Source organism: Parus major, chromosome 1 (genome assembly GCF_001522545.3).
Source record: "Parus major isolate Abel chromosome 1, Parus_major1.1, whole genome shotgun sequence".
NCBI classification, from domain to species: Eukaryota; Metazoa; Chordata; class Aves; order Passeriformes; family Paridae; genus Parus; species Parus major.
This window is the reverse complement of record NC_031768.1, coordinates 66,370,140-66,390,755: the sequence shown is the minus strand read 5'-3', so window position 1 is coordinate 66,390,755 and position 20,616 is coordinate 66,370,140. Positions and strand designations below refer to the sequence as shown.

The 20,616-nt window shown below is 41.5% G+C and overlaps 1 protein-coding gene across 5 annotated transcripts in view; it reads right to left on the bottom strand.

Moving 5' to 3' along the window:
- Positions 1–20,616, bottom strand: part of STARD13 (StAR related lipid transfer domain containing 13) — a 285,632-nt gene that overhangs the window by 140,790 nt on the left and 124,226 nt on the right. The window contains exon 1 of one of the 5 annotated variants that reach the window (XM_019006145.1): positions 746–889. The exons of the other annotated variants lie outside the window; for them this stretch is intronic. Coding sequence (XP_018861690.1) covers positions 746–869 — 124 coding nt within the window. The 5' untranslated portion in view covers positions 870–889. Of the gene's footprint in view, positions 1–745; positions 890–20,616 lie in introns of those variants that run through there. 5 annotated transcript variants of the gene reach the window in all.

Sequence of the window (20,616 nt, the reverse complement as noted above, 5' to 3'; positions counted from 1 at the left end):
TTGCATGTACCCTTAGATCTTCTAATTCACAGAGTATTTTACAAATACACATTGGATGCATGCTCGTGTGCATAAAGCGACTGTGCTGCTGCAATAGCTGTGCTCTAAATGAGACTCGACCTCCTGGAGCACCTGCCCTGCTCTGTGTCCTTCTGGTCCGCAGCTGGGGATGGAAAAGCTGCAGGAGGCCAGTTTTCCAGAGCAGGTAGGTGACCTGAAGCTACCTGAAATGAAACAGACCATTTTTCTTCGGGAGTTGTGGTACTTCTCACATGCAAACCCTATGAGGACCCAACCTGGTTGGCTGGACTTAGAAAACTGATCAGAGAAGCAGGTGAGCCCGCTTCCCGGAGGCAAAGCCAACCCTCTTCATTTCGGAGATGCTCAGAAGGTGCCTCCGACACGGAGTGACGGGAGGCTCAGCCCCGAGCCCGAGTGCCTGTGTGAGCACCGCCGCGCTGCCCGCCAGCGCCCGGGCAGGTGCTGCCCGCAGGGGCTGGGGGTGCGACCTGCCGGCACCCGGCTCCTGCCCACAGCCCGACCCGCCCGGACGCTGCCGACCGCCATCCTGCCGGGAGCTCCCCGTCCTGCCGCGGGGTCTCGTCGCTCCGGCGGCGGCAGCAGCAGCGGAGATGGTGCCCCCCAGACATCCCTCTGGAGCGGGACCTCTCCGCGCCGCCGGCGCCGGGCCGTCCCCCGGGGCGTCCCCGCGGGCGGCCGCGGGCAGGTAGCGGCGGGGACTGACCTGCGAGCCGCCGCTCCCGGACATTCCTCCACAGCAAGTCCCAGGCTTTGGCGGTGGAGTCCCGCAGCTGCTCGCTCAGCGACCTCCGGAGCTGCGCCTTGGCCGGGCGGCGCTGGCTGCTCATCCTCGGCGGCTCCGCATGCCGCCCCGGGCAGCCCCGCTCAGCGCCCGCGGCCGCTCTCCTCGCCGGGGACGGGCGGCGGCGACCCCATGGGGCCGCGGGGCAGCCCCGCCGCGCCGCAGCCGCGTCACCGCCGCCCCGGGCGGGCGGCCCTTCCTTCACCTGAGCGCCGCCCGCCCCGGCCCCCGGGGCAGAGCTGCCGCCGCCAGCCGCTCTCCTTCCCTCCCTCCCTCCGCGCCCCGTCCCGCGCCCGCCGCCCTCCTTCCCTCCCCCGCGCCTCGGCCCCCGCGGGGCGGGGAAGGAGCCCCGGGCTCCGACCCAGCTCCTGCCCTGACCTGGACCCCGCGCCCCTCGGGCTCGGGCACCACCGACGGCCCGGGACCCCGCACGTCCCGCGGCCCCGCGCCTAAATTCCGTGAGCCCGTTTGTGCCCGTGGCACATTCTCATTTGGGAACTGTCCGGCCAAGCCCCGCGGCTGCCCTTGCTGTCGGCTCTCAGCCGCCTCCCGCTGCCGCCTCTGCGCTCCCTGGACAGCGACCGGGAGCTGCCCGCCGCCACCCCAGCCTTGATGCCCAGGCGCTGCTCCGGAGAGAGGTCACCCGCCACGAGGTGACAGAAAACCTGGCTGCCAACGGCCTGCCTTTTTCCCTGGAGTCTGTAATAGGTGCTTCGCCCATGCTTCAACTTTTGCGGAAAGAAAATAATGTGTTTTTTTTCAGAGGCCTAGGTTCATCAACTCTCCACCCATGATCAAGCCATAGTCCTCGCAACATAGCCTCTCATTTCTTAGCCACTTTCTCTGCATTCCACCCACTTACTCCCCACCTCCTTCCCCCTGCATCACTTCTCTTACAAGCTCTTGAGCTTTTGAAAAGCTTTCAAAATTAAACCCTGGCAGACACTTTTTGCAGACTTTGCAGACTAAAATGAATCCTGATTTCTTCCTCCGTAGACTAACCAGAATGCAACAGCAGGGCCCTTATCCCATTTAGGAAAGCCGTTTTGTGTCTCTGCTTCTTCTGTGCTCTGGGAAATACTGTTTTAATGGTGGCCCGCTCCTCGTCCTGGATGTTCCTCCATGTTGTCCTCAGCTATCAGACTGAGGACAACAGCGGCTTCATTTCATTTAGTCACAATCAATTACTGCTTGCTGTTTTGGCAGACTAGTTGTGATGTGCAAAGCAGAGGCTGATGCTCCTGCAAGTGAGTGTCCTACTCTGAAAGAGCTGCATGCCCAGGTAAAGCAGTCATGTTAAACATTATCGATATCCCCATCTTGTTTAGATTTAAACTGTAACTGCAATGTCTGCGATACTCACAGAAGCTAAAAGCAAACAGACACATGTATTCCATGTTACCACTTTTTTTATAATGTCTTTCTGCTTACTTTGTGATGTGAATTTGTTTTCCTTTGTTCCAGTTCTTAAAAGGTTAATCTAAAAAGGCTCATCTTAAACTACTCTACTTTAGCTGATATAGTGGAGACAATGTGCTTGTCCAGAACTTGTGCAGATGTTGTATGTCACTCCTCTGCCTGCAATTCCAGCTACAGTATCCTCCAAATTACGGGACAAACATTTTGGAGAAAAGGGATGCCTTCCAGGGATGGATGCATTCAAGACCTGGGAGACAGCATAATTATGTAAATACTCCCACATCCCATGACCCAGAGCAAACACCTGCTGATGTTAATGGGAGAAGAGAGGATTACAGTTCCTACAATCAGCTCCTCTGCCCAGTAAATCTGCCTCTGACCTCTGCCTCTCTTTATTTAATCTCTCACCAACACAGCCATTACCAGCACATAAGACCTGCTACGCCTGTTTTCTGCCACAGGCTTTTATCAGTTAGGAACCAGGCAGAGATGAGAAATTAGTTCCTGATATTGTACTCAACCTCCCTATAAAGATGAGCCATGACACACAGTCTAAAGGTGAAATAATAAACTCCGTTTTGAAGGTTTTGTATCATACTGCTGTGTCACCACCCACAAACAGCAGCCCACGTCAGCCAGTACTGCAACCTTCAGCAGCGCGCTTCTGGCAGCCACACTTGGATGCACCATCTTAGCGTGCCCTGCCTGTCTGGAAGATAGATCTCCCTTTCTTCAGCTGCTGTCTGTGATGGCCAGAATGTAGCAATAGAACAAAAGATATTATCTTCCCTTCTGTACCATTTTTGAAGATCTTTATCAAAAAACTCCCAAGACTTCCAGGTTTACTGAAAACAGCTAATTAGTGACTAGATACTAGCAACTGCTAATCCCATGTTATCTCACCACAAGTTACAAAGATAAACTGCAGTGATATGACTGTATTTCATAATCAGGAACAGAACTGAAGTGGCAAGCCTAGACCAAGCTCTGTGGCAGGCACTGACAAAAATCTTACTAATTTCAGGTACTTTATTGTGGAAAACTAAATCCAGAGGCAAGATCAGATATTGTAGTTTTCTCCCCAAAGAAAACAGTGCTATTGAATAATGAGAACACATCTCATGCCTATTTTATGCTTTTAATAATAGTCAGCTGTTCAGAGCTCGAATTACCATCACAAGTATTTTTGATGTATTATACTCATAGTAGCAGTTACAATTAGAGCTATTCTACAGAATCTGCTTAAAGGGGGATATGTGTTAGGAATCATTTATAGGTCAAACATGCTTCATTTCCTTTTAGAATGTTAGAAAACTTGACAAAATGGTAAAATTCTAGTCTCTCACTTATTTTGCATATGTTGGTTAAGTGTATAAGTAGCCAGTTGATCAGTTCTTGTGTTTCCTGCTTGATACATTCTGACATCCAGCACAAGATGGCTTACATTTCTCAGGAAAGAAAAGGAAAGCACATTTTCCACAGAAAATGCAGTTTTCCTGCTTTATACAAGTCTTGCCAATATGGTTCTTTTCAGAGTTATTGCAATTAAACCACTGTATATGATGAACAGAAAGGAGGAAGTTCCCAGTGGCCTTAAAAGAAGCTAAACTATTGTATTTGTCTTGCCCATTGATAACAGAATACTGGCAGGAATGAAAATACTATCTTTAAATCTTACAAGCATGTAAAATGTTGGAGAAAAGTCTAACCTAGTTATACCCATGCTCTGATGCCATTGTGGCACAGAAGTCTGATACACTAATTATATATTTAGCCAAGTTAATTGATACTGCGTAGTATTTTGGCCTCTAATTAGCAGTGTGTTTATAATTTGTTACGGATTCCATGATTCAGCCTGACGTAGTCCTGCTAAAGTAACTGTACAGACTCCAATGCATCTGGTAAGAGGAGAATCAGACCTAAGGAAAGAGAAAAATGACTACATCTTGGTTTGCTATTTGTAAACTACTGAGAGACTATGATAAAAGTACAATTTCTTTCCTTTCCATCCTCTTGTCTTTAATTATGAGTCAGGACTTCTTAGTTTAATCACTTCACAGTATTTTCCTACTTGTAGAAGAACAAAATAGGATATGTCTTGTGGAGGAAAATGTGGGAAGAGTGCATCCTTGGTTACTGTGTGCTGTTTAGAGGACACAGGCTCCTTACACGACTATCCCTTAGAAAGTAATACTAAAGCAAAAGAGGAAATAACAGGAGCTACAAGATCAATGATACAGTCTGATGCTAATCAGTGCAATGCCAAATTTTATAATGAATCTCATTCTTTAGGAGCTGACTGTAATGAAGCTTCTTGAAATTTACTATGCTCAAAATGGTGTTGCTGTGCTTTTGTAGCTTCAAATAGTAGCTCAGACAGCCTAGATATAAACACATCAAGTAATATTTATAATTTTGGCAGTGGTCTTTATCACTTTGGGGGTCCTAGAGCTCTGGAATTCATTTTCTATCACAGGTTAAATGGTCTGAGTGGGATGTTCTAAGTCTGGGTTACCACTGGAAAAGAAGGCTTGAGGTTTTCCATTGCTTGTTTTCCAAACAGCAGACTCCAGTGAATTTCATACTAATTCTGTGGTTGAAGTTATGTGAAAAACACCAAGGGCATATGAGTAGGTGTCTTCTTTGACATCTAAGTAAACAAACAAATATTTTGGATAGAGGAAAATAAGAATCGCTGTGAATGAGAACAAAATGTTCTAGCTTCTGCCCTGGCACTCTCTCCTTGCTTTTTATTTATGTATACAAATTACCATTTTAAGGTAGCTCTAACGAGAGTAAATTATAAATTAGTTTCACTCTTTTCTGGTTTATCAAGAGATTGGCACCTATATGTTCATCCTACTTAATTTTAGCATTCTGAAGCTCTGGGAAAGGATTGCTCTGCACTTTGCCAACAGCAGAGCACTGCTGGCTTTCATTAGTGGGGCCAAATTCTTTCACTTTTGTTCACAGTGATTAATGCTGAAATAAATGGAACTTCTTGCAGTATTCACTGTGAAAAGACTAAGTATGCTCAGATACAGACTACAGTAACAAAGTGTCTGCTGTTTGACTGTGCTCCCTCTCTCTTGCTAGAACAGGCATGGAGGGCATGGGGGGAAATTAAGCTTTAATTCTATTCGTACAAAGGATGGTACTTTATTGTTGTTATTATTAATAACAAACTGTGTTCTCAAAGTGCTTGTAACTGAAAACTGGATGGAAGTGAAATACAGTTTTTGCCCTCAGGTGATTGCAAACTAAATATAAAACAGGACATCGACAGAGAGAAGACCTGATTGGGCTAGGAAGGGTGAAGTACAAGAGAGCAATAAAACAGTATTGGCCAGAGTAGTAACTGCTGGTGTACTTCTGGCACACCAGAATTAGTGTTTGGAGGCATTGATGCAAACTGAGTTAGCAAGAAAGTCTCCCAGGAGGTTAATGTGCTATCTTTATGTATTCAGAGGACCAAATTTCAAGAATGAGGGGCATTTTCAACAAAAGCACGCAAATGTGTATTTGAAAACATAATGAGTAGACAGCAAAAGCTGGGATCCTGTACACTCACAGGCTGTGGGAAGAAAACTTTTAATATTGAACAATTAGATGAGGCAAGGGAAGGGCTTTCAGACTTCAGTCAAGCAGCCTCTACCTGATGCACAGTGAAGGCAGGATGAGCTGCAATGAGCAGTGATAGCAGAGAACTGCCAGGGTATTTGCATTTGAGGTGCAATGCAGTAGGCAAGACTGTCTCTATCAAGGCAGAGTAAAGGGGAACAAAAGTGAAACGGTAAACATGGGATGAATTTTCTTTTCTACAGCACTCAAAAATTTTCACCTGGAAACTTCCTTCTGACAAAACCCATTGTTTCTTAAAGAATAAAAATTAGAGAAATCATACATTTTTCTATAAAATAACTGCTATTCTCCTGGGTTTAACACAGAAGGATTTTCACATTCTGGCCAGCTTTAATGTGTACTTTTCTCTCCATCTTGCATTCTGCTCATAGCTAGCTCTTTGCAGGTTATTTTTTAACAACCCCTCTACCTCTCCAGTCTCTTGTACTAACGCAGCCTAATTGTTACAGGACATTATAAACTCCAGGTGAAGGTCCCATGTGATGAGTAGGAGGTTGCTATGTTATATGAGAATGGTGAAGAAGGGGGCAGGGTGGTACAAATGATGATTGGATGGATTCCCCTCTGAGAAAACAGGGCACTTCTATGGAACAGTAGACAACAAAGCTGATGCTTCAGCTGAAGTTCTGAAGAATTGCAGCCACAAGAGCCCTTGTACATTTCTCAGATAACAGAGGGGAAGAATGGACAAAACAAATCAAGTGCCAATAAACTTTCACTTCCTTTCCTAAGATGCTCTGTGGACATATTTAAAATATATTACATTGAAGATATGAAATCTTGTGCTGAGCAAAGCCAGTCTCTTTAGAAATAGCCAATTCTTCAATGATTAAGCAACTGGGAAAGTGGACTACATTTTATATGTGTAGATATATTGGTTTTTTAGTGGAGCTGAGCTTGAAATTTTGAAGTGATTAATGCCCTTGAATAAGTGAGCAGTTATGTTGAAATACAGAATGTCTCAGCACAGAATATTGCCCCTGTTCTTCTCATTCCAGCTTTTGGTGTCTGATTTTCCCCCTCCTCTTCAGTCACTTGACAAAAATATATTGTTTTATACTACATCTTTCTTTGCTCTCAAAGTGCTCATTTCCTTAATATTGTATTGGGACCTTGTCTAAACCACAATTTTTAATTTTTTTTTCTAAACTTCCAACTGTTATTACCTCGCAGTAGAAATAATTGGAACATTTGTATAAAAAAGCCTTGCCTTGCAGCAGTCAATGGCAATTTAGCACACACCATAGTGGATATTGGTTCAGAGACCTGGGAGCCTTTTTCCTTTTGTCTTTTGTAACTCTCCTGGATTACACAGGAAAACATTATCAATCTTGACAGCAAGTTCTAACAACAATGCAAGCAAATTGTTCCCCAAACCAATTTACTTATAAGAGTAAGAACTTTTTTTCAGATATGTAAATATACTTCTCTGCACACAGATGTTTTGAGTAATCACGCCACTGACTGCTGGCATCATATTGCCAAGTATCAATATATTGCAATCTTCATCACTGGCCACACAGCTACTATTTTAACTTGTTTAACAGATTTTGAATATGTATATTTAATAGAATTAAAAAGCAATTGTACTTATGTTTTTGGCAAGTAAATAAAGAGTGTTGTGGCCAGTTGCAATAGGGAATAGAATTTCAGGTAAGAAGATTATAATGACCAGAATCAAAATTTGGTTGGGGCCAATCCATATTAACCTAAACAGTTGTACAGGATCTTGAATCACTAAAGCTGATTTTAAATTTCTTCTTGATTCCACAATAAAGAAGGGCTAATTGTGTGTCCACAGTATTGTCTGAGTCTCATTTGAAGAGAAGGCTGGTGACGATTTGATTGTAAGCGTCATTTCCCACAGCTCCATTGGGAAGGTTTCCCAGCCGGCTCAGAGCCTGCCTAAGCCCACTCCATCATCCAGCTCTGGCATTACACAACTCTCTATTCCAGCAGGCTGAGTGGTATGGCCGTTCCTGGGAGTATAAAGGAGCTTAAGCTTAGGATGAATGCCTGTTGCATGACATTTAACATATCTGGGTATTCCCACTGAGAAGCAGGATATTCATGCTGTGAAGAAGGGGTTGGACTAGGTGGATCTGCAGCTCTTTCTGTCTGAAAATGTCCCTGTTTCTGTGAGAACATTTTGGTAGTGTCAGGCAGCACCTGTATTCCATTAACTCCAAAAGCATTTCAGTGTTTACAGTAACCAGGAAATGTCCACGTCTGTGTTATATTAATAAGTCAGCAGTAACAACTGCAGTTTCAGTTTTTAGAGCTATGCAAAGAAGGGTTTACTTTGAGTTGCTGAGGGTTTTACTTTTTTTGGTTGAAACACAAAGAAGCCTGTAGTATTACCCTTGAAACCATTGCAGAGAGCTTTGGGAAAAAAAGTTACCAAATGATGTCCAATAGTGCTTCAGTAATAGCTTCATATGATCAGGTAGGCAAAAGCATAGCTATGAATTGCAAGTCTAAAAAAATACTTGTGATAACAAATTTGTAGCTCCTTCACCTTAGTTTTGTTTGCTTGTTCTCCTCCTGCCTACTGCATGTAAGGGGGTTTGCATAATGGCATAGTTTAAGTCAAGATTCATTGTATTGGAAACAAAACTGTGTTATATTTTTATGTGGACTATAGTACATATCCTCAAAGAGTTAAGCCATAAGGTGTCACTGCATAGGAAGCAGCAGACTTTTTAGGAGCAGTGATGTGATGCTGGAGAATTACAATCTATGTAGAAGAACTCACCTGTGAGAAATTAAAGCATAACTTTTTGTAGTCTTCCAAATAGGCTCAAATTTCTGCACGCAAGAGGCAAAAAATCTAAGCTATGCACTCGTGCTTTTCACATAACTGAGTTTTAATAGTGACGTTAAGTTACTATTATATAAAAAGTAACATCAAAGAGTGTGGGAGAGAGCTAGAAAATATAAATATATTTTTCTTTTCTCTTTTGGATTGAAAACAGTACATGGTAAGGCAACTTAATTCCCAAGAAAGGCAGTAGCAGGGACTGCTCTGTAGCTGGCCAAGCATACCAAAGGTGGAGAGAGCTTCACGAGGTGCTGCTCTGTAGACTGATGTGACCAGAATGATGACAGAGATCACAGCCACAGCTCTCTACTGAGTGTACCACCACTTGCCTGCCAGAAAGCACCATCTTTTTTATTTATAATTACTTGAAAAGTTGATTCCAGAAAGAACAGAGCAGACTTGAGCTCCCCCCTGAAAAACTGTATTCAGCTGGCCTGATCCCCCTCTTATTAACAGACACTTTTTTAAGACTTCACCAAGACATTTCTCCTTAACTTCATTTATGTGCCATTCAGATGAAGGAGACAGGCATTCAGGACTGGTCCAGGAGGCAAGAAAAGGTTGTTACTTTGCTTGTATACCTATTGCTGGTTCCAAAGCTAATTTTTCAGTATTGCAGTGACTTCTAGTGAAACCAGTTCCTACAGATGATGTCGGAACACCTTTAGAGTGCTGCAGGTACAGCTGTTGCTTATTGTGTTTATTTACATTACAGTCATGCAGATTCATTTCAACACCTTTTTGTCATTTTGGGCTGACACAAATCTGTTCAGCAGTAATTACCTGAGATTGTTCTACATTTCAGGGAATATTTTTGACTCATTTACATTACAAAAACCCATGCAAATTGCTTGGAGAATAGGTGCTAAAGGGATTATAACTCAGCAGGATCTTACCACAGTGATAGGTTTTGAGACAGAAGATCAGTTAATTTACCTGACAGAGAACATTTATATTAAGTAATCCTTGGTTTGATCAAAGTTATCAGATACATACTTTCAGAGCTCAGGCCTTTAAAATATGTGGCTGTCAATACTAAAGGGGAAAAAAAAAGTGTCAGAAATAAATATGAAAACCGAAAGCTAGTCTACTTCTGACTCATACTGGAGGCTATTACCTACTTCTAGATGGAAATGTTGCTAAATGGTTTTAAAATGATCCAAAGTACTTCACTGCTGCCAGTCAAGTCATAAAGAAAACTGTTTCATCTGGGAAACATTATCCTTCTTTAGGACTTAAGTAGATTTGGGTTTATCCACCTCTTTCCTGTCCTATAGCTTATCTTTTACAGCTGGGCAAGATAAATGCAAAATAGGTTGTACTACTAGAAAGTAGCACTAGGCTCTTCCTTTGCTTTGCACAAGTACAAATTACCCTTTTAATGCAGAATTACTGAAACTTAGGGTCTTCTCAATAATCACCAGGGACAGTCTCCATTCCTAAAAGAAGCACTCTAATAACTCTAAAAAAAAAACCCCAACAAAGCAACTACACAATTTTGACCAAACACTAGTGACAGTCTCACATTTATGGTGAAGTTATTAATTTGATGAAGTAGATGCAAAAAATGCCATGTGATTCACTGGAAAATTTAATCTAGTATGGGTACTCTGACCATGTTTCTTAAGAATACATGAACATAAAAGCCCTCCATTTCTTCCTGATTTGATGATCTTCATTAACTGGGGAAAAAGGTTCCAGCACAGAGAGAGTGCTGCTTCTTCTCTATCTTGCATACATTGGATATCCCTATGACTTAAAGATGAGTAGGAATTTAGTGTCTCATTTTTCATGGGGCAAGTAAAATGATTGTATCTTCTCTGCCTACCATCCTTTACTGACTTCTCTGAATGCTTCTTTTTGTAGACAGTTTTGTAATGTTGATGATGCTGGGCATCACTGTAATATAGTTCCCTGAATTTACATGATTACATTATAATAATATCAATGCTGGTTTTTATGGTTCATATAAATCAGTGTTTTATTTGCTTTCACAACTAGTGCTGCAAATTGAACAGCTGTTTTCACTGAGCAGTTTTAATTAAGCTGTCCATAATGCTGCCTAGATATTTTTCTGAGCTGGTAGCACTTCGTTAAGTATGCTGTATCAGTGAACACTTCAGATCATTCCTGAACATTACCTCACACTTAGGTAATTTGAAATCCCATCTTCACTGAGGATGTCAAATCACCTTGTTTTGGTGGTTTGAATTTGGTTTTCAGAAATCTTTCTAATCTTCAGGACCCTAGGAAATCTTGAATTTGCTACAGATTTTGCCATCTGTTCACTCACTTGTCAAGATAATGAAGCTTTAAATGATACTTGCCCTAGTAAAATCCTTTGGGCAACCTATTATTAGCCCCTCTTTATTCTGAGAACTGACAAGTTCAATTTATGTGTCTTTGGATCTTTTATGAAGTTTATGTTCTATGACCAGAATTTCCTTCCCACACTGATTTCTCACATTATTTCATCTCTCTTTTGAATATCTTTGGAATATTAGTTTGGAAAGCCAAGATAAGTTTTATCTCTTCCTGTTTTTCTGTGCAAAAGCAGCTTCTTTTTTCTTTTTACAAACCCATACTGGATCCTAATCTGTATTATCATTTGGGAATGTTATAGATTGCTTTGCTGTTTTCAGAAACACATTAATTAATATGTGAAGCGGTAATTAGTTTTGTTGCCCACAACAACTTCTTTTCAACTTTAAATATGGCTAACATTTCATCTCCCTTGGGCAGCTGAACTTGATGAATGTGTTCCAACACTTCCACGTTTAACTCCACTTCTGACAGTGGAAATTTCTTTGTCTCTTATTTGCAAAAAAGACTCCAGAATGTACTCACGTCCCGGCATTAAGTCTGTTAAGGAAAAGGCATTAATGAAATACTCTGTCCAGGCACAAATTTTTCATGGTTTTATAAACGATACCCCTAAGTGTTAAAGTTTGCCATTCCAATTTTCAGAAGTGGTTACAAGTCATCATCTGGGAATATAAACAGGAATCTGAATTTCAGCTTTTGGTTCTGAGTTTTCAAACCTTACTTGCTATTGCCCATTATGGTGGCTAATCCCCAGCCAGTCAAGAAGATATAACCCATGGGTGATGTGATGACAGACCATGATATGTCCATTAACCAGCAGAATGAAAAACAAGAATTTGTTTTGATTGCAAGGGTGGAGGAAAAGCATTATGGATGGGTTTATAGATCTTGCAGAGCCCTTTGTCCATTTCACTGAGAACCAGAGAGGAGTAAGATGCTCTGGACAACACAGCAGTGTAGAACAGAGGGAACAGGAAGGAAGGAAGGAAGGAAGAGAAGGAAGGAAGGAAGACCACTGTAAGGGATCATGAGCAGGAGATTAACCAGACTCTAAAGTGGCAGTGACTTTAAGAGAAAACTAAATAGTGGTAAGGAGGAAAACTAAAACTGGATTTTGCAAAGAAGGAAATGTAGAGAAAGGGAACAGATGCAGGGGAGTCCAGATGACTATCACAGATAAAACCAGTAGGGATTTGTGCATGGAGTAGAGAAGAGAGCAGAGCAATGAACTAAGTGCTCTGGATGCAATGATCTCTGTTTGCACTGTTAGTCCAGGTTAACAGAATTAATCAAGTTAACTTCAGAATGCTTGGTTTTGCACTTCATTTGTTTTAACTTCATCTGTGAAACAGAAATGCTAATAAAATTTCAAAAGCAACAGATTTCCCTTCCTTGAATTTTGGACACCCACTGTTAAAAGAGAATTGAGGGAGGTGGGAAGGTGGGTTGGAAACGCATGTCCTTGAGGACAATGAGGGATGTCTCATTCCATCCCAAACCAGCTGCCTAGAAGAGGTGCTATAGTAGGCCTATGGAGTAGGACTTGATCCAGCTGAAAAAGATGTTACAATTTGAAAATGCCTCTCTACCCCCAATTACAGAAGAGGTTCTTTGAAAGCCATCTTGGACTGGAGATAGAACTGGAGGTATCAGTTCCATCTCACATTTCCTGTTTCTGTGGAATTCTAATAGTATTTCAGTATTCAACTTTTAGATTAATTTTAAAAAATCAGGCTAAGTGTGCTTCAGTTTCACTCTAGTCTTTTCAAAGTCTCTAATAGATCTAAAAGAAAATTCATCATGATTCTCAATAGAATTTATGTTCTGAAAGACTATAACTTACTTCTTCCTTTGATGCTTTTTAACATGGGCCGTGTTTTGATGTGGAGATGTAGGAATTGTTTCACTGTTAAATAACAACTTTTCTCTTGCAGGACCAGCCATAAAACATGACCACCTTGTCAGATCACACTCCAGAATCTGAAATGGGCATCATGTCAAAGCTCAGGGCTTCCTTTTTGTTTTGACTGTTGCAATGTTCTTGTTTCTGTTAGTAGCACGTTCCTACCACTTGTGCTTTTCAGACACCTACGGCCAAACTCAGTCTAATTCCACTGAGCTCACTGAAGCTGCAACAGAAGTGAATTTGTCTCAGTATGTCTGTAAATTAACCAGTCATTTAAGCTGGAGAGTGACATTGATAAGCAATAACAGCACAGGAGTGGTGAAAGGAAGATATCTCCTAGTTAGTTTTGGACAGTTGACACCAACTCTATTGTCAGATAAGTCTTACTGACTGTGGGAAAAGCTGAGTGGGAAAAGTCACACTTGCCGCCTCCTGTAGGAGGAAAACAGATCTGGAATGCAGAGGAAATCTTGACATTATCTGTTCGCCCAACCCCTACCAGCCAGGCAATCAAAATAACTAGCTGAGTATCGGCTGCCTCTGTTCCTGGCCCAAATAAACATGCTTTCTTGACAGAGTTTTTGCTCACAGGAGAGGAGGCAAAGAGAAGGAAAGAGTCTGAAGTGGATGTGGGGGAGTGTTTCCTGCCAAAACCCAGGAGCAGCTTCTCTGTGACATCTAAAAGAATACTGATGACATAAGCCTAGTGCTGTAAACGGAGGTGGCTCTGCTATTTCCAAAGGACAGCAATTAATTGCCCGACAGTCCTGCAGCCCAGAACTCCAGTACTTCATTGCTCCACTTGGCCTCCATTGATATCGCCAAAGACAGTGTGCCAGACTCTGCTAAAAGAAGGATCAAACCCAAGGGAACAAAACCACTGGAAAGAACTTCTCTGTTCCCATCCAAATTGTGTTGCTTAAGAATAAAGTGTAGCTGTTTCAAATGAACACTTGCAGAGTAAATTTATTTTCCTCTGAGCCCTCATAAGACACAGGGTTTATCAAGACCTAAGGAAGGACAGTATACTATACTTACATTAAGGTATCATATATACATCACAGCAAATTAGAGACAGTCTCATATATTTCTGTATACATTCACTTTCCTAGGTATAGCTTAATACTCTGGATATCATCCCTATAAGCTTGTTGTTACACTTAAAAAATTCCAGAAATATGGGATATAGAAGAGCATCACAGCAACAAAAGAGACAACAGAAAAGGTGCACCTTAAACTATGCTACTGAATATACTGAGTTCGCCAATACTGTGAAATCATCCAGCTATTGAGTGTACTGCATCAGTTCTGTCTGTCTTATAAATAGGTGAAAATATAAAACAGAAGTTTATTTTAACTTTGGAAACTCATCTTACCTTTTTCTTACCACATGGGAGTCCAGAGAGCTGTAAATTGAATATTTTGACCATGTATTGGTCACCAGACAAGAAAAGTGTGTGAAAGTAAAGGCTAACTTTATGTGCTATATGTTTATCAAAGAAACAGATCTTAGTATTAATAGTCTGCCAGTGATGCCAAAGTACCTATGGCCTTATGCCTGCTTTACCTATTCAAAGAGCCTGGAAATCAAAATTTGTGGCTTCTCTTGATGGAGTCCTGTGGCATGGAGAGTAAAGCAGCTAATTCTGGAGAATACTGGAAAGAAGACCAGTCGGTTGGAGGATGTTATAATTATTTGATTCCATATTCCTTCTTCACTACTTTGGGAAGCAGGTGCAGAAGAAACAATTTTCAGAATCTCTCCATTCTATTTTGTACCCCACACCCTTCTGTCTTTCTTTGACAGAAGTGAATCATCAGCATGCAGTAGATACTCATTCTCTGATTATTCTGTACTAAGAAGCCTTGAGCTGCAGGTGGCTGAGCCAATGCTGACCACTCATGTGAGTTTTTGGGCGTGCATGAGCAGGTATGGAGGCTCTCCATACAGCCACAGTGCTACTGTAAGCCCTTCCTGGAGCCAGGCTTAGCATGAATAAATGACACAGCAAAGAACACCTGGCAGGATGGGGACTATAACCTGGACACCAATCAGTTAATGGACCAACATGCATGCAAAAAGGCTCCTGAGAAATTATTTGAATGCTGAATTAGAAACAAATGTAAATGTTTTAAGTCACCTTTTTGTATGAAAATTATTGATGTTAATGTAAAGCTGTAAGGTTTGTGAGGGAAGGACTTTGTTCTGCCTGTACAGTGCTCACAAGGACACTCTGGGCCTGAGGCCAATTGTCATTAACTCAGTTTAAAAAAAATTAAAAATAATAAATGACCTTATTAGCAATCCAAGTAAGCAGCATTTTTAAGAGTTTCCTGAAAGAACTACATACATTTTATGAAATATAATATTTCCTGTTATATATATATATATTATGAGTCCCCCATTTCCTCAGCTACTTAGAGATGTTGCTTGATTCTGTAATCCATGAAAAGTAGAGGCTATCTTTTTTCTTTACAGATACAAATAATTTTCTCTACAGCTAAAAAAAAACATCATTAAGAGACTAACTATAATCCCAAAAAGTTGCTGGTGACTGCAACTGGCATAGAATTTCACTCTACAAAGAAAAATCCCTAATTTTCTACAAGATATACCTACAAGATTCTATGCTAGAATCAGTTTACTTCTCAGAGTTAAGTCAGAGAAACCTTATATAACAGCGTCTTCAGGAACCAACAAATACTCCAGGGTAGGTATGTACCCAATATAAATTAATATCAAATGAAAACCTACAGCCATTACCTTCCCAAACTCTATGTCAAAAGCCTACACTTCACGAAGGCTGGGATAGCAGATTCAGATGCACTTAATAATACCCACATGTAAAGCAACCTTTTGGCCATCTGTTTTCTTGAACTTGCCTTTCCAATTGCTCTGCTTTCATAAAGACAGAGAGCCAAGATCACAACTAACAGATGCCATTATATGCAATGGAATTATATATGGGACGGCTTTGGTATGTCTTTTGCATTCATATGCAGCCCCAGTCTCCTCCCCTGGCTGCATTTCAGTGGTGGTTTGACAGCATGGTGGAATTTACTAATTTATTTATGCCTTGTGCTGAGCACTCAATAAATACCAGCATCTCTATGTGCATTTCTGTCATAGCAACTCGCTGGCCTGGGTGGAATCTAATACAGAGAACAGGAAGGACAGAGAATGGATGGTTTTCAGCTGAAAAGCCTTCTAAAACAACCCTCCTGTTTCTTAGTAGTTGACATCAACACTACATAGCTCTTTGTCCTCCTCTAGTGGTCCCATTATATTTAGGGAGAGGCTTATGCAGTGATTACTATCTTCAAATTAATGCAGCCATTACCCCGCTGTAAGCTGTTGAGGCTCATGCCTAGAGGTCCTGTCTTTGGTTCTGACATGAGCCACAGTTCCATGGTGCTCATGGAAGTGGAAAGAGGTGCCTGTGCTTAGAGCCAGTCACAGCTACACAGATGCTGTGTCTGTGTCCTTGAGCCACGGCCATCTCTGAGCAGAGGCTGCTCCATGGCAGGTTGCTCAATAGCAGGAAACAGTGGCCTGCTCTGACTGCAGCCCCACAAAAGGTCCTATGTTGCAAAAGCTCAGAAGCTGACTGCTTTGTTTGATTGCTTTATTGTCCCAAATACTTTGCAGTATGTTCCAGCCAGAAGCTTTTCTCTGTGTTTTCCTGACTCACAAACAAAGAAACAGTGCAAAATCCATCTTATGTGCTGAGCTGTTCAGAGAGATGATGCATGTCACTCTGATGCAGCACAAAACCTTAAACATTAAGCCTTAGGAACTGATACTAAATAACAAAAAGCTTAAATAGTTAAATAACAAAAGCTGAACCTAAAGAATTGTTGCAAGGGAAATGTTTTCTAATGGGGAACACTAAAATTTTTGGAACTGCTACCCATTAAAAATGCCTTCTGTGAAAACAAAATGTTCCTACCATATAGATTATTCTTTGTTTGTGTGTGTCTCAGAGCTGTAATAATTAGCTTTTTTAATAAAAAGCTAAAGGTTTCTTTTGCTGCTTGTATATTTCAACATTTGTTAAAGGTTGTCTAACCTTCAAACTTTTGCAGTTATGTCTTGCACAGGAAATAAAAACACAAGGCCATAGCTTGCATTGTGGCTCTCAGAGAGGTCTGCGGGAAAGGTCTAATTGAAACAAAAAACAAATATACTTTTAAATTATTATTATTATTAGTCAGTGAAAATTTTCCAGGCATGTGTTGCTTTTGGAATAAATTTTAAATGGCAAAATGTGCCCTCTACCATGACTCTTGGAAACCCCCAGTTTAAAACAAGCTGGCTGCTCAGGGGCAAGGGAGCTGAATATGGATGTCTGTCTGCAACCTTTGTCAGGCAATTGTTCAGTCACAGAAAAAAATGACTCAAGAATTCTGTGTCTCCATGAACTTAGTTGCTTGAAACCAACACCACCTAATTCCAACAGAGGCAAAACTTTAGAGCAATTTATCAATCTGAATTAGATCACCTTTTGCAGCAAGGTTCCTGTCAAATCTCGAGAGTTGTTACAAAGCAAAGCTCATCTACCAGCTGCTTAGTGTTCAGCTCTCCTTAGGAGTCCAAGCTGTAACTGAGTTAGGAAAAATGTTTATAATATTTTCATTCTGAAATGACCTATATTTTGTACAATTATGGACTAGATATTATTTTTAACATTTATCATCTCTATTTTCAGTATTTTTCTTTCTTATTTAAAATGTTTACTAAAAATCAAAGTCACAGAAAGAACCATGGAGCAGAGAAACAGAGAAAGATATTTAGAACGACATTGAGTAGTTGTATGTGTATAAAGTGTTTTTCTACATTGCTGCTGTATTGTTTTAGAAATGTCTTATATAAAATCTAGAGTATTTCTTAATGGATCAATCTTTTGTCTATAATTCACATACTAAAACAATAAACATATAAATTTCTGATCTATACCTGGCTGATTTGGTTTTGGTTTTTTTTTTGAGAAACAGCAATATCTCATTTTCCTCTTGCTTTTGACAGCAGAAGATCCCAGTGTGCCCTCAACTGCTCCAATACATCAGTAAGAGTTGACTAGCAAAGATTTGCCTTTTTAGAAGAACAAAGAAGGGCTTTGTTCTATCATTTCTTATTATGAAAGGAAGAGGCAATCTCACTGCCTAATTGTGGAAGCCAAACTGGCACTGCAGAAAAGTTAGAACTGATGCCAATTGAAATGACCCTCTGATGCACTGACTGCAGGAAAAGCACCAACTCACCAACTCTACCTACTTCTAATTTGAGCAACACAGAGCATAACTAGTTAAGAGGCCAAGGCCACCAAACAGTTGGGTTTATTCAGTAGTTTTCTTTCACTCCTCAGGAAAACAGTCTGTTCATTTTTCAATCCAAAGTAAGCACCTCCACTTTGTGCTCAAAACATGTCAAAGTGACCCCGCTCTGCTTTCTAGTAAGTGCATGGGATCATTGGATGATGATGTTTTCTTTTCCACAGTTATTTAAAGTCAGGTTTTCATCTTGGGTAAACTTTTATAGCTGGAGTAATGACAGCATGGGACACAAGTACTCCCTAGGTCTTGCAAGACACTGCTGAATGTCTAATCCAGCTCCTGCTCCCCCACTGAAGAGGATGAGTAGAGGGGTTTCACAGTCCCAGCCTCAGCTCCACCACCAGCACATTTGGCAGACATCCACAGGAAGTGAAAGGCTGAAAGAGATCACCTCCATTCCCCCACGAGCAAGAGGAAAACACCAGAATAGGATACGGTTCTGTGAGCCACATCCACTTCCCTGTTCAGGGACTGCAGCAAAGGTAAAATAAAACCATGAGGATAATACCTTATATGAGTAAGGAAACATAAATATATGTAATCAGTCGAAAGTACTGTACTCAGGTCTGATTTTTTGATGAATCAAGCACCTTCAGTTTCTAAGAAGAGCCAGACAGAGTTACAGCTCTCTCACATTTCCCAGTATCAGGCCTGTTGTTGGCAGTTGTTCATATACAGCTGCTATATAGCACAGTTCTATTTCTTACACTTTGGAGAACTCTCCTTGAAGTCAATTTGCATTATGCATGGGCAAATATTGCAGTATCAGGCTGCTCATTAAAGCCGTGGGACCACTACTGCCCCTGTTTGAATTCTGCATTACATCAGTCAAGGATACACAATTATCTGTGGAGTACTTCTGAAATGGCCAAGGTCACATGAGGATTTTATCGTATTACTGCAGTGCACCATCTTCCTTGCCAGCCCATTGCTGTTCTGCTACAGACTACATTACCATGCATCAGCAAATACACGAGCACACTGCTATATTTAGTGTTTTATACATACCACTAAAATAGAGGATGTGTCAGCTTTTAATCCAACTTCAAATTTTTGTCAGCGAAGTGAGGGCTCATTTTCCCTACCAGTGATGAAGTCTGCTCTGTGTTAGTCATCTTGAGCTATGTGGTGATAACTTTAAAATACATTAGGCAGCTAGAATGCTCATCTGAGCGGAATGTTTTTTACTAAGACATATACTGGGGGATAGTAAGGACACACAGCATCAGTCAGCCAGGTTTTAATGGTGATTGCCACAGGCTACCTGCAAACCCAGCAGCAATCTGATGTCAAGAGGAACAGCTAAGCAAGGTGTTCTCTGGGGTACCACAGCAGACAATTAGGACCTCCTACATTGCAAGAAGAGATAGGTGGTGCAGACTGGGTTTGGTGTTATGTACCTGGCAATATGAGAAAAGAAACATTGATGATGATGACTTGCACAGAGTGGTCTATTGCATGGTGACAGCACTGGAGCAGTTCTATTAATGGCATAATCTATTAATGACATCAGGAATGTGGTTTAATGGCTGAGACCACAGGTACCACTAGGACAGCCACATCCATTCCCAAAGAATGCAGAGTTCAGTGGATGAATCTGGTGTTTTGAGAGGTCCTGGTAAAGCCACAGAACAGGGTTTTTTTTACATATTTGTAACACTTGCTTATTGATGCCATCACCTACAAGCAGTACACGTATGAATTGCCTTCCTGTCTACCGCTTCTACAGAAAGACAACAGACAACTTGCTCACCTCAGGCCAAGGCTGAACCTGTCTGTGTGAAACCAGCTTTTCCACTCCGTGTCCTCAGAGGCTCCACAACTGCTTGTCCTCTCTTGCAACTGTCCCTTGCACCTTGCTAACTACATCTGAAAGGGTGTGGGCAGTACCGCATTTGTAGCCTAGGTCTAAGTCCAAAGAACATTGTATTTACTTAATAGCATGAAATGATATAAATACATAAATATATAAGTCTTTGTGGAACTCTATTTTAGCCCAACCCAGAGCTGTCATCCCAGCCCCATGATGGTGTGGCAGGGCTGTTCTCTGCCACAGCCCTTCCCAGCTATGTGACCCAACTTGCAGACTGGGTCTGGGAACATCCCATCCCATCCTTGGCCCATCCTTGTCCCCAGGCCTCATCCTGGAGTTGTCTAACCTCTGTTCCCGTGTCTGCCCCAGTCCCCAGGGAGCCACTGGCTCATGCTGCATCCTGTCATGATTAAAGAAAACAGAAAGTAGAATAAATTCTTGCCTCTAGAATCACATCTCACCATTATTTAAATTTTTTGAATGGTTAGATCATCATTAATTCCAGCACATGCAGTGTTATAAGTACCAATGTT